The 12,128-nt window shown below is 38.6% G+C and overlaps 1 protein-coding gene across 1 annotated transcript; it reads left to right on the forward strand.

The window, feature by feature from the left end:
* Positions 1-12: 12 nt before the first annotated feature.
* Positions 13-8,555, forward strand: car15 (carbonic anhydrase 15). Its single transcript, XM_022194604.2, has 8 exons — positions 13-2,380; positions 2,473-2,502; positions 5,005-5,181; positions 5,255-5,400; positions 5,514-5,606; positions 5,683-5,749; positions 5,826-5,986; positions 6,100-8,555. The coding sequence occupies exons 1-8, from the start codon at positions 2,197-2,199 to the stop codon at positions 6,316-6,318; spliced, it is 1,077 nt and encodes a 358-aa protein (XP_022050296.2). The 5' UTR covers positions 13-2,196; the 3' UTR covers positions 6,319-8,555.
* Positions 8,556-12,128: the final 3,573 nt, after the last annotated feature.

Here is a 12,128-nt window from a genome sequence, read left to right on the forward strand (position 1 = left end):
AAGAGGCTTAAGGTGGGATGCAGGGGAATCCCCCGGCAGTGAGACGGAGCCTGTGGGTGAATCCAATCCACGCTAATCAAAAGATTCAAATAATTTAAAGAAAGCGGATATAGTGCACCTCACCGTGACTCATAAGGGCAGCAGGCGGAGCCGAGATAGTGATACCCAGCTGGGAAGCATTGTTGGCGGAGAAAAGAGGCTTTGTTTGCACGGGCCAAGTAGTGACAGAATCACACAATCTATTCCTGGACGGGGGAGACGTAACACTTAACATTGAGCTGCTCGAGTCGAAGCGGTGATTGAATTTGCGAGGAAGCAGAAGAATCTAACATCATTTAAAGACTTGGAGTTAAAGAGCTTTTACAGATCGAAGAGAGGATTTTAACTATTTGTCATTTCTCAGTGGACTTAATGGCTTTGTTTTATATTAGAGTGTTCCTTTGGCTGTACATTATTTATGAGGATGGGAAAAATAGTAGAACCCAAGAAGAATCATCCTTGAATCTGAGCGGTTCTGGAAACCTCTCAATCAAACACTGAACAGAGATGCTGTCCTTTTGGCCAAAATGTCCGAAAACTCAGTGGAAGCGAGCAGAAAGCTTCTTAGAAACATGTTTGTGCGATAGCAGAAACAAAACCCATCCATTCTCTATACACTGATTTATCCTCACTAGGGTCGTGGGGGGTGCTGGGGCCTATCCCAGCTGACTCGGATGAAGGCAGGGGACACCCTGGACAGGTCGCCAGTCTGTCGCAGGGCTACATATACAGACAGACAATCACACTCACATTCACACCTACGGGCAATTTAGAGTTATCAATTAACCTCAGGATATTTTTGGACTGTGGGAGGAAGCCGGAGTACCCGGAGAAAACCCACACATGCACAGGGAGAACATGCAAACTCCAAGCAGAAAGATCCCAGGCCCACCCCGGGATTTGAACCAGGATCTTCTTGCTTCAAGGTGAAAGTGCTAACCACTATTCCACTGTGCAGCCCCAGAAAGAAAACCCTCATTGACAATAATAATAATAATGATCTTTAACTCTTGTTTCCTTGTCTGAAAAAATAAAAAAAGAAACAGCAAAAAAATTTCAGAATTTTTTCAAAACTTTCAGGAAGAAAATTCCAATAATTCCTTAAATTTCCTTTAAAATTTTTAGTTTTAAAAAATCCCCCAAATTTGGCAAGAAAATTCTTGTAAATATTTTCAAAAAAATTGTAAAAATCTTCCCAAAATATCCTAAAAATATCTAAAATGATTACATGTATGTCAGTAAAAAATTCAATTATTTTCTTTAAGATTATTCACAAAAAAATCAAACAAAATTAAGTGAAATTCACTGGATGTTGGTTGATTTTTATGTGAATGTTCTTAAAGAAACATTCACTTTTTTTCCACCAAAAATTTCCCGAAAATGTGGACATCAGAAGTTTCACTGTGAAAATACTTTTATTTGCCACATTTTCAAACTTTAAAACGAGTCAAATTTGACCTGCAGGACAACACGAGAGCTAAAAAAGAAAAGCAGAATACGCAGGAAGACCATGAATATGCCAAGAATGTTGTGATACTGATGAATATGATTTAGTAAGAGCCAATTCCTTCATTTTGATGCAGTTTAAGTGGTGTTTTAGGCAGTTTTTTCCATCTAATATCCTCTTATTTTACTAGAAGAAGCTGCCTTTCCTGTTAAGCATCTGATTTGAATGAGACAGTGATATGAAACAGTGTAAAGAAAGAGGGAAAAAACACACAAATGAGAAGTATCATCCTTCTGTAAAGTTGAAGAATTGTCTAGTGTGGTGATCCGCTACGTTAAAGAAATCCCCTTTGTGTAATTCTTGATCATCTGAAGAGAAAACCACAATAAAACAGTGCAACAACAGCAGATAAAAGAATGAACTCCAAGTGGGTGAAACTGAAAAGGAGCCTAGAAGTCATAATTGTGATTTTTTTTTTTTGTTTACTATTTGAACTTCACAGCCTCCTTCTACTAAACCCGATACATTCTGTTCACTTCTAATTCCGCCTGCTAACATCCTCTGGCTTTCCCATCAGATGAATGGCTCTTGTTACTAGTCAGTGGGCATCTCTGCTGGCAGCAGCAGCAGCAGGAGGAGGAGGAGGAGGAGGAGGAGGTGAAGCTGGCATCAATGAGACTGTTGATCAGAAAAGACCACCAGACTGGTAAATGACACGGTTCACCCATCAGGACAAGGAGCAAATAAAACTCGGCTTTCACCTCCCTTCCTTATTTAAGCGAGGACGTCGGCGCTGGTTCTCCTCAGTCTACCTCAGATACCGACACCTGCGGGATCCTGCCATGATTCTGACCGCAGCTCTCCTCACCTTTGCTGTTTCCTACGCTGATGCAGGTGAGGAGTCGATATACAATTTTTAAAAAACATGAGTTTGATGTCATTTTAATAAGTGGGATGAAGAGTTCTGTGCTGTGTTTGTGTTCCAGAGGACTACTGTTACAATGAGGCGCATTGCGGTGAGTAACCCTTCAGCTCCTTTTTCATTATAAAGGCAGGTGAATTATAGGAAAACGTTTAAACAATCGATATTAACATGAATTTACCTCAGCTGATGACTTCCAATAAGGCTTAGATTATTTGCATTATGAGTTTTTAGTATTTTATGTTTGAATATACAAATGAGGTGTCTTAAAAGGAATTCATTTGCATTAATTTCCGCAACAAAATCCTAATTTTGGATGAAGCCAGCTTCAAAATGTTTTTTTTTCGATGTCATTAAGGTTTTGTAACCTCTCTGTTAATCAGAAAACACACAACAAGTACAAAAAACTCCATTTTCAGTACTTTTTTTTTGGAATAAAATGTTGCATAAAACGGGATGTGAATAGAATATGAGCAAAATCCAAAAAAAACAAACAAACAAAATAATTTTGAGTATAGACAGTAATAAAACTGGAATGCTGGAGTGTTTAAGTAGTGAAGTGGAGATTTTTGGCCTCAATAAAAGAGGTCCTGCATTGTAAAATTCTGCAATTTATACATTTTACTTGCATTTTTTGTTCCTTTTTTTTGTACTGGAAACTAATAATAAAGTCATTAAATGTCCCAAGTTGATTATTTCTATTATTTTTTAGTTAATTTTTAAAAAATCTCATGTTTAAATATGCAATTGAGAGCTCTTTAAATACATTTGCATCAATATCTAATTGATAGAGTGTCGTAAAATAAACAGATAAATGTTTATTTTGAGAGAAGACGTGCTTTGAAAACAAATTATCCCCAAATCTCCATATTGGTGCATTAAAATGCTGCCTGTACAGACTATAATCTCTAAATAAAATGCAAATAAATCTTTATATCAACACTTTATGAGCACTTTACTGGCCAATGAGAGACGTTCAGATGAAGCAGGTTGATTTTGTGGTTTTGTTTCCGTCATTATTTCCACTTCTCCTCATTATTTTTGGGGTTTGGTGACAGTTTAAAGTGAAGCAGTGTCTTCCTACAGAGGCTGAATAGTTCTTTGAGTTGTGAGCAAATCATCAAAGGAGTGATTTTCTCCTGCAAAGCTCTCACGCTGTCGTTTGAATAATGCAGGAGGTCCAACTAAACGGTAAAGACGACACAGTTCTTTCATATTTTAAGTGTTCATTTACGTCTGTCTTTTCATGGCCTGAAGCAGAAGTTTGAACACCTCACATGGTCACTGCTTAGTAACACCTTTTGTAAATGCTTTTTGTCGTTTTTCAGTTGCTGTTTGGGTTTTTTTATTCATTCTTTTTGCAAAAATACAAGCAGTTCTGTGAGATTCTTTGGCAGTCTTACAGCCACAACTCTGCAGGTTTTCAAAGATCTTCAGTTTTGGTAACTATGAAGGTCACAGTAAAACCTTCAGCCTGAGCCTTTACAGGTTTTCCATTCTGTATTTTGAGGCGTTTAGCATCGTTATCCTGTTGTAGATGCCGTGTCCTTTTCATATTTAGCTTTTTTATGAATCCATTCTTCCTTTTACCAGGGAAATGTGCCACTGGCTGCAACAGAAGCCCAAAGCATCACCGATTCACTCCTGTCCTTAACAGTCAGAGCTTCTTTTCTTCTTGTAGCCTTTTCTTGCTTTGTGGGCATCAGTAATTTGGATTTTGAGAGTGCTTCAAAGAGTCCACAGCTGCTGATTGTGGGGATAAAGCTCTGTTTTTTGCACCACCTGACCAAAGTCTGAGGTCTAAGTAAAAGCTAAGTGCTCAGCGTTATTGCAAACTTTTGCACAATTTTCCTTCCTGCTTCTGACTCTAACGTTGTACGAAGCCAAATCAATACTCTAATCTTGCCTAAAATGTGAACCTTTGTGCCTTTTTGGAAATCATGTCATCTATTATTCAAATAAGTATTCACAATTCTAGACATTTTCCACATGTCTCTGTGTTTAGCAGTCATCCATGAGCTTTTGATCGCATCTTTACGTGACGGTGGTTCATGGGTCAATGAACATGCAAATAAATTGCAAATCACTTTCCATTAAGTTCCCCGTTACAAAAACACCTCTCAAGGAAGTGTGTTAATTCCAGGTCACATGACCTGCTCCACATGATGTCATTTCCTCCTGAAGAAAAGACTGGAAGACTCCAAGGCTTTCTGAGTTATTTAATATAAAGTAGGGTGTGAGTCAAGTGTGGATTTATGGCATGTAAGCAGGTTTACTACAATATCTTTATAAATAACGTTCAATTTCAATTTTACTCAGTTGTAGATAAAATATTGAGAAGAATCTTTCTCTAAAAATGTCATGTGGTGTTTGGTTGTAGGCGGCCATGTTGATTTTAGGCCTGAAAACAGCAAAAATGTCAACTAAGATACAAATAGTCCCGCAATTATATATTGACCCTTATAATGACTGAAATCCACTAACTAGACCTGTGGTGAAACTGTTTACTCATTGTACTGCTGTTACAAAAGCTAAGAATGATCTTTTACTTTGCAGTGTTAAGCCAAAGCTCATATAGCTCCTTTTCCATCCTCAGATCCTTACGCTTGGGGAGACACGTTCCCCTCATGCCACCCTTTACTTGAATCTCATCACTCTCCCATCGATCTGGACCATCACATGACCAGAAACGACTCCCTGGAGTCTCTACATCTGGAGGGCTTCGATGCAATCCAAACAGGCCACTGGACGCTCAAAAACGACGGGCACTCCGGTGAGAAAACAGCAGGTTAGCTCATTTAGTATCTCCTCTGTGTTGGAGCTGACAAACCTGTGTTTTTTTGTAGTCATACTGCAGGTTGGCAGCGGCATGGCGGTGAGCGGCGGAGGTCTTCCAGATGTTTACCACACCATCCAGCTGCACTTCCACTGGGGAGGCCCGGCCACCAACGGCTCGGAGCACACGGTGGACAGACGCAGATACCCAATGGAGGTACAGTAGGGTCAGTAGACAGCGCTACACTGTCACAAGCCAGCTCCGTCAGCAGACCGGTGCAGTGCAGCCTTCCCTTAATGTCTCTGTAATCTGCTGACATTTACCTCCAGATGCACATCGTCAACATGAAGTCCATCCATCCAAACATGTCCGCAGCATTAGAAGATCCAACGGGGCTCGCTGTTCTTGGATTCTTCATTGACGTCAGTTTATGTTTTTTAGCAATTTGAAGCATTTTAGTCCAAAAATCTGTGCTGATTTTGTACCGTTTTTTTGCAGGTTGTTTATGCAGACAATGTGCACTTTGGACACATCTCACAGAAGCTCTCCTCTGTTGCTTATAAAGGTAAACCCACTCCCACCTCCTGCTTCATGGGTTTTGTAACAGTGCTCTCGTCTTGACTGTGCATCCTTCCCCCGAGGCCAGACAGCTAAAGTCAAGCCATTTCCGCTGATGAGCCTCCTGCCGAAGCACAACATGAGTCAGTATTACCGATACTACGGCAGCCTCACCACCCCTCCATGTGCTCAAGTGGTGGTTTGGACTCTTTATGAAGTCCCCATCTACATCTCATGGTCCCAAGTAGGTCAATTAAAGGTTATTAACATTTCCAAAGCATTAAAGGGTCTCTTACTGGTTCCAGATGAAAGATTTGATTGACTAATGACTAATATCTTTTGTGTTTTGCTCCTCAGCTGGCTCAGTTTACCTCACAGATCTTCTCCACTGAGGAGGACGCAGAGCAGGTGACGCCTCTGCAGAACAACTTCAGACACGTCCATCCCACCTTCAGTCGCGTCGTCTCGGCCTCCAAAGACGCCAAACTCCTCAAAGCGACGGCCGGTCGGCCCCTCAGGTCAGCCGCGTCGGTGCTTCAAATCGTTTTGCTGGGAAGCTTTATTTCTGGGCTTTAGCGCTCGCCGTGTGAAGTCCAAATCATTCAATAGTAGAACACCAAAAGAAACCGAAAAAAGAGTTCATTTTAGCCCCAAAACAGCATTTAAGTTCTGTCAGTTTCTTATTTGAACATCAGAGTTTTCTCACATATGCTCCAGCAGAGAATAAATATGAAGAAACAAGCTGTGAAGAAGAGTACTGTAACTGTTCTGTATGTTTCATGTATGTGCTTTAACGCCCTTAGTTCATGACTAACAGCAGCTGTAGACCTTTAGAGCTAGTAGCTGGTTCTTGAAAACTACATTTCTAACAGATTTTTAAAATACAATTTTGCTAGATTTGGTCAGGGATTGTCCGTAACGTCACAAATATTGAATTTTAACAGCGAAAAACAGAAGATAAACGTAGTGAAAACCAGGATACCACGGGCAGCAGGTATCCTGGTAAAAGGAATATTATTAGTTTTACAGAGCATTTAGTGACTATATAAAGTATTAGACAAACATTTTGACCTGATGATGGAGCTACAAGAATCACAAGGGATCAGAGTGACTGAAATGAAATACAAAAATGTCAATCTCACAGCGGCATTCATCACCTGAGGACCATGGATTTTATGTAATTGCTTAGAAATCTCTGCTGATATTGCTATCCGTTGAGTAATTCTGCTAGCATGGCTAAGAAATAAAAGGTTTAATCACAAAGACACGTTTTAGTGGCTTTAGTAGAGTTAGTGAGCAGTAATCTGAATGATCTAAACCAGCACAGGAGCTTGTTGTTCTGACATTGATGATAAATAGAATTCATACTAACTGCTGAAATCCAATCAGACTCACCTGTTCCAAAGTTCTATTGTTTTACATTTAAAGGTTAATTCCGTTCACCTGCTTTTGCCTCCACGTCAAGCTCAAATGACTGCAGTGATTAAGGGTCACTGAAGAACACAAACTCATTAGCTAAATGCCTCCTCGCCTGCATCCAACATGCAAACTTTCTCATGCGCGTGTCGGCGCGTCTCCCTGCATTAAATTTGTATGTTTACGAGGATCCACCAGCAACAACCAGCAGCATGTAAAGAAGGGCTTCAAGTATGCAAATTGGCAAGACTAAAAAAAACAAACAAGAAAAGCAGTCAGAGAGCGCAGTGCTCAGCCAAGACTGTTCCCTGACCCCGCGATGAGCACAGGCGTGTGTTCTGCATGTGAACGTTATGTACAGGTACCGAATCACGTGATCTAAGTATGTAGCAGGCGGAGGGAACTGATGGGACTCAGAAACACCACCACAATTTTATTAAGTGTTTCTTGTATCATTTGATTTGTCGATGGATTTGTAGTAGGATCGCAGTCATGTGACCGTCAGCATCATAGTTACAGTGACGCCGTCCCGCTAACTCAAAGGGAAATCTTTAACCCTCGTGTCGTCCTGTGGGTCAAATTGACCCGTTTTAAAGTTTGAAAATGTGGGAAAAAATATATTTTCTCAGTGAAATTTTTGATGTCCACATTTAACAACATTTTTGGGAATTTCTTGAACATTTTCTGGTGGCAAAAAAGATATGCCAAAAAATTATTTCTTTAAAGAATATTCACAAAAAATCAACCAAAATCCAGCGAAATTCGCTGGATTTTGGTTGATTTTTTTGTGAATGTTCTTAAAGAAAATATTAGAAGTTTTATTGATATATATGTAATCACTTTAGATATTTTTAGGATTTTTTTGGAAGATTTGTGCTAATTTTTAAAAAATATTTACAAGAATTTTCTTGCCAAATTTGGGGGATTTTAAAAAAAACTGTTAAGAGAAACTTTTAAGCAATTATTGGAGTTTTCTTCCTGAAGGTTTTGCAATTTTTCAAAAAATTTGTTGAATTTTTTGCTAAATTTGGGGATTTTTTTCAGTATTTTAATATTTTTTGCTGCCCGTAAATTAAATAAATAAATAAACAAATCCATGGATCCAGACTTTAAGCCGCATCACTGCTACAATCTAATCAGTTAGTCCTTGTGTCACTTCTGACCTCCCCTGAAAATTTCATCCAAATTAAAGCAGTCTGTTTTCGAGTAATGCTGCACACAGACAGGCAGAAGGATTCACGTACACCGAGTGTAAACCACCTGTAGACAAAGCAAACATGTCGTCACCTGTGGGCTTTGAGATTTTCATGTAAACGTGTAAAACGTCACACTTTTCTTTTAACTGAATCGCTTCTAATGTTTCGTGTATTCTAACAATAAAAAACATGATTCTGTCACATTTTCTGCTGTTGTTGTTTTTGAGAAGTAATTGATGAGATTTCTGTCTCTGATCTGATTGTTTCCTGTTTGACGAGGCGAAGGCGATTATTCAAAAAGACTTCAGGGATTGGTAAATCTGTGGTTTAGGTGTGGTCAGCGTTGCATGTTAAAATATAACAACCCATACAGGTGTTGAATGGATGTCTGTACGATCATCTTCTTTTTTTCCAAAGCACCCCAGAGTAGAAAGTCTAACCTAACTGCATGAACGTAGTTAGAAAATGAGAAAAGAGCTTTCTTAAATTTAGAGCTATGAGACGCGTATGAGTCAATATATGCTGTAACTGAGGGACTTTTGAAGTTCATGGGATAAATCTTTCACACATTTGTATTGAAAGTTAAAAAAAATAATGTTTTTTATGTTTATTATGATCAAGTCTTTACAAATTCCATCGTTATTTATTATGGAAGCAATCATTTATTCATAATAAATGACTGGATATCACTAAAATGTCAACTAAATAACCGTCTGAATTTAATAACAATCACCTTCTAATTAGATAAACAATAATAAAATGAGCTTATTCAAAAATAGTTTTGATTGTGTTCTTTTTATTAAGTTGAGATAATCATGACAGAAATGTATTTTTTGGCACTATATCAAATTTTATATGGAAAATAACTGTATAATTAACTATAACTGTATCTGTGTGTGAGAAATCACTTTCAACTAAATTACCCATTAAACACAATCAAAACAATTTTTGAAAAAGCTCATTTTATTATTGTTCAGCTAATTAGAAGGTGGCTGTTATGAAATTGGGATGTTTTTTTAATTGACATTTTAGTGATATCCAGTCATTTTTTATTAGCAAGTGATTGTTTCCATAATAAATAACGATGGAATTTGTAAAGACATGCTCATAATGAACAAAAAAAGCATTATTTTTTAACTTTTAATGAAAATATATGCAAGATATATCCCACGGACTTCAAAAATCCCTCAGTTATACACTGATCCATAGAACATAAGTAACCATGTCCTGGTGAAAAGCCGCTGGATGAAGAAAAGCCGCTCATGACTTGGTGAAAATATTAAGACGGTTATGAAAGGAGCTGGGAAAGATGACCAACAAAACAAGGCAGCACAGTTGGAGTGATAACGTGCGACCAATCAGATCGCTGGGTGTGGAGGCGTGTGCTCTTGTGTTGGTTAAGCAGATGGACACGAGGGTGAATGAGGCTCCCATGCTGTCTACAGCTCCTCTCCCAGCCCAGCCTCTCTGCTTGTGGTCACACCATCCTCCTCCTGTCACGGCCTCGGGGCAGCGCACACACACATGCACACGCACACGGACCACACTGTAAGCCTTTTCTCTCTCTCTGGGGACTGTGAATGTGAGTCCAGGGTTGAGCGAAGGTGATGTCAACTTTCACTGCTGAACTCCCTGATTAATAACAGCTCAGACCGGGGGGAGGAGGTGATGGATGGACTCTGTTTGACCCTCGGTGTGGACTTGACTGTTTACCCTGACACTTGACTCGCCATAGGCTTGATCTGACTTCAAGTTCTGACCTGATAAATTCCAGCAGCGACGCTTCGATGATGTAACAAATGCAGTCGGTACAGCTTTGAAATAAAGCCACTCGGAGACCTCAAATGCCTTTTCTAACCTTTATTCAGATGAGGTCAGGTCAGCCTTTGACCTCTTCACACTGGCATGTTGACTTACTATTTGCTGATGAACATTTGTGAATTTGTGACGGTGTCTGTCTTCCTCTAATAAAACCCTCCTGTCCACTAGTAGCTGCAGCCATAGATATATATCTATCTACTGATTCATATCTGTACACACTAGTCTGGTCCGATGCAGTCTCGATGATGACGTTTCAAGAGTACGTGAGAACGCAGATACGGACAGTTATTCTTGCACTGTTTACTTATGGAGCTCCCCCTGGCATCTGTATTTTGTTCAAAAACTGTATTGTAATTTTTCAATTTAAAAAAAAAAAAAAAAGATACGGACAGTTACGCACTGAGAAACGGCCACAGTCTTCTTACCGCAAAGGTACAAAGCTACTCCTCTTCTCCTCTGGCATCAGGAAACGTCTTCAAACCTTCTTCAAATCCAAACAAAATACAACGAAAAGATCAAACTTAGGTCATTGGTGCATTCAAGTGCAGTCGGACAATGAAGTTGCATTCAGGAGCGTCGGAAATCAGACTATCAGTAATGTACATTTCCAACAAAAATTGTTTTGGGGGGCACACGGGGTGGCCAATCAGATCACAGGGGGGGCCACGTCACAAATCCATGGATCCAGACTATAAGCCACATCACTGCCAAAATTCAATGAGGTGGTCCTTTTGTCATTTCTGACCTTCCTTAAATTTTCATCCACATCAGTTGTCCGTTTTTGAGTAATGTTGCGCACAGACAGACAGATTCACAGACAAACGTACACCTATTGTCACATAACTCCGCTGTTCCTTGGTGGAGTAATAATTATCCAGTGGAAGGTTCTTACCTGTTTGATTAGTTTGACTCTTTTTGATCAGGTAGTGTATATTTGGTGCCATTATTTAGAATAACATTATTTAAGAGTTTAGAATGTGACATTTGCCTGATGGAAGTAACTGGAAGGAGTGATGGAAGGGTGAGGGGTCCTCTGTGATCAAGGTGGCTAAAATTATACCATGACTGAAATGATTAAAAAATGAAATAAAATCCTGAACATTACAACATTAAAGAAGGGAGGATTTACTGCTGTATTAGGAGGAGGTTTTCCTAATAAACTGTAATAACTGAGTATGTGTTAACCGTCCTCTTGTCCTCATTTACAGGCATCAAAAAATATTGTTTCCTTGTCTGAATTTTTTTTTTTAATTCAGCAAAAAAAAAAATCCCCCAAATTTCAGAAAATTTGCAAAACCTTCAGGAAGAAAATTCCAATAATTCCTTAAAACGTTCTCTTAAAAGTTTTATTTTTAAAAAATCTCTCAAATTTGTCAACGAAATTCTTGTAAATATTTTCAAAAGATGAGTAAAAATCTTCCAAAAAAGAAAAAATATCTAAAGTGATTACATACTGTATATATCAGTAAAACTTCTAATATTTTCTTTAACCCTCGTGTCGTCCTGCGGGTCAAAATTGACCCATTTTAAAGTTCGAAAATGTGGAAAAAAAATCTATATTTTCACAGTGAAACTTCTGATGTCCACATTTTCGGGAAATATTTGAACATTTTTTGGTGGAAAAAAAAGAAATGTTAATGTTTCTTTAAGAACATTCACATAAGCAAAAATCTAGCAAAAATCTCAGGATTTTGGTTGATTTTTTTGTGAATGTTCTTAAAGATAATAGTAGAAGTTTTCCTGACATGGATAGATATTTTTAGGATTTTTTTTGGAAGACTTTTACTCATCTTTTTAAAAAATTTTCTTCCCAAATTTCGCGGATTTTTTTAAAACAAAGCTTTTTCAGAGAAACTTTTAAAGAACTATTGGAATTTTCTTCCTGAAGGTTTTGTGAATTTTAGGAAATTTGGGGAATTTTGACCCACAGGACAACACAAGGGTTAATTGATC

The sequence above is a fragment of the Acanthochromis polyacanthus genome, chromosome 18 (genome assembly GCF_021347895.1).
Source record: "Acanthochromis polyacanthus isolate Apoly-LR-REF ecotype Palm Island chromosome 18, KAUST_Apoly_ChrSc, whole genome shotgun sequence".
NCBI classification, from domain to species: domain Eukaryota; kingdom Metazoa; phylum Chordata; class Actinopteri; family Pomacentridae; genus Acanthochromis; species Acanthochromis polyacanthus.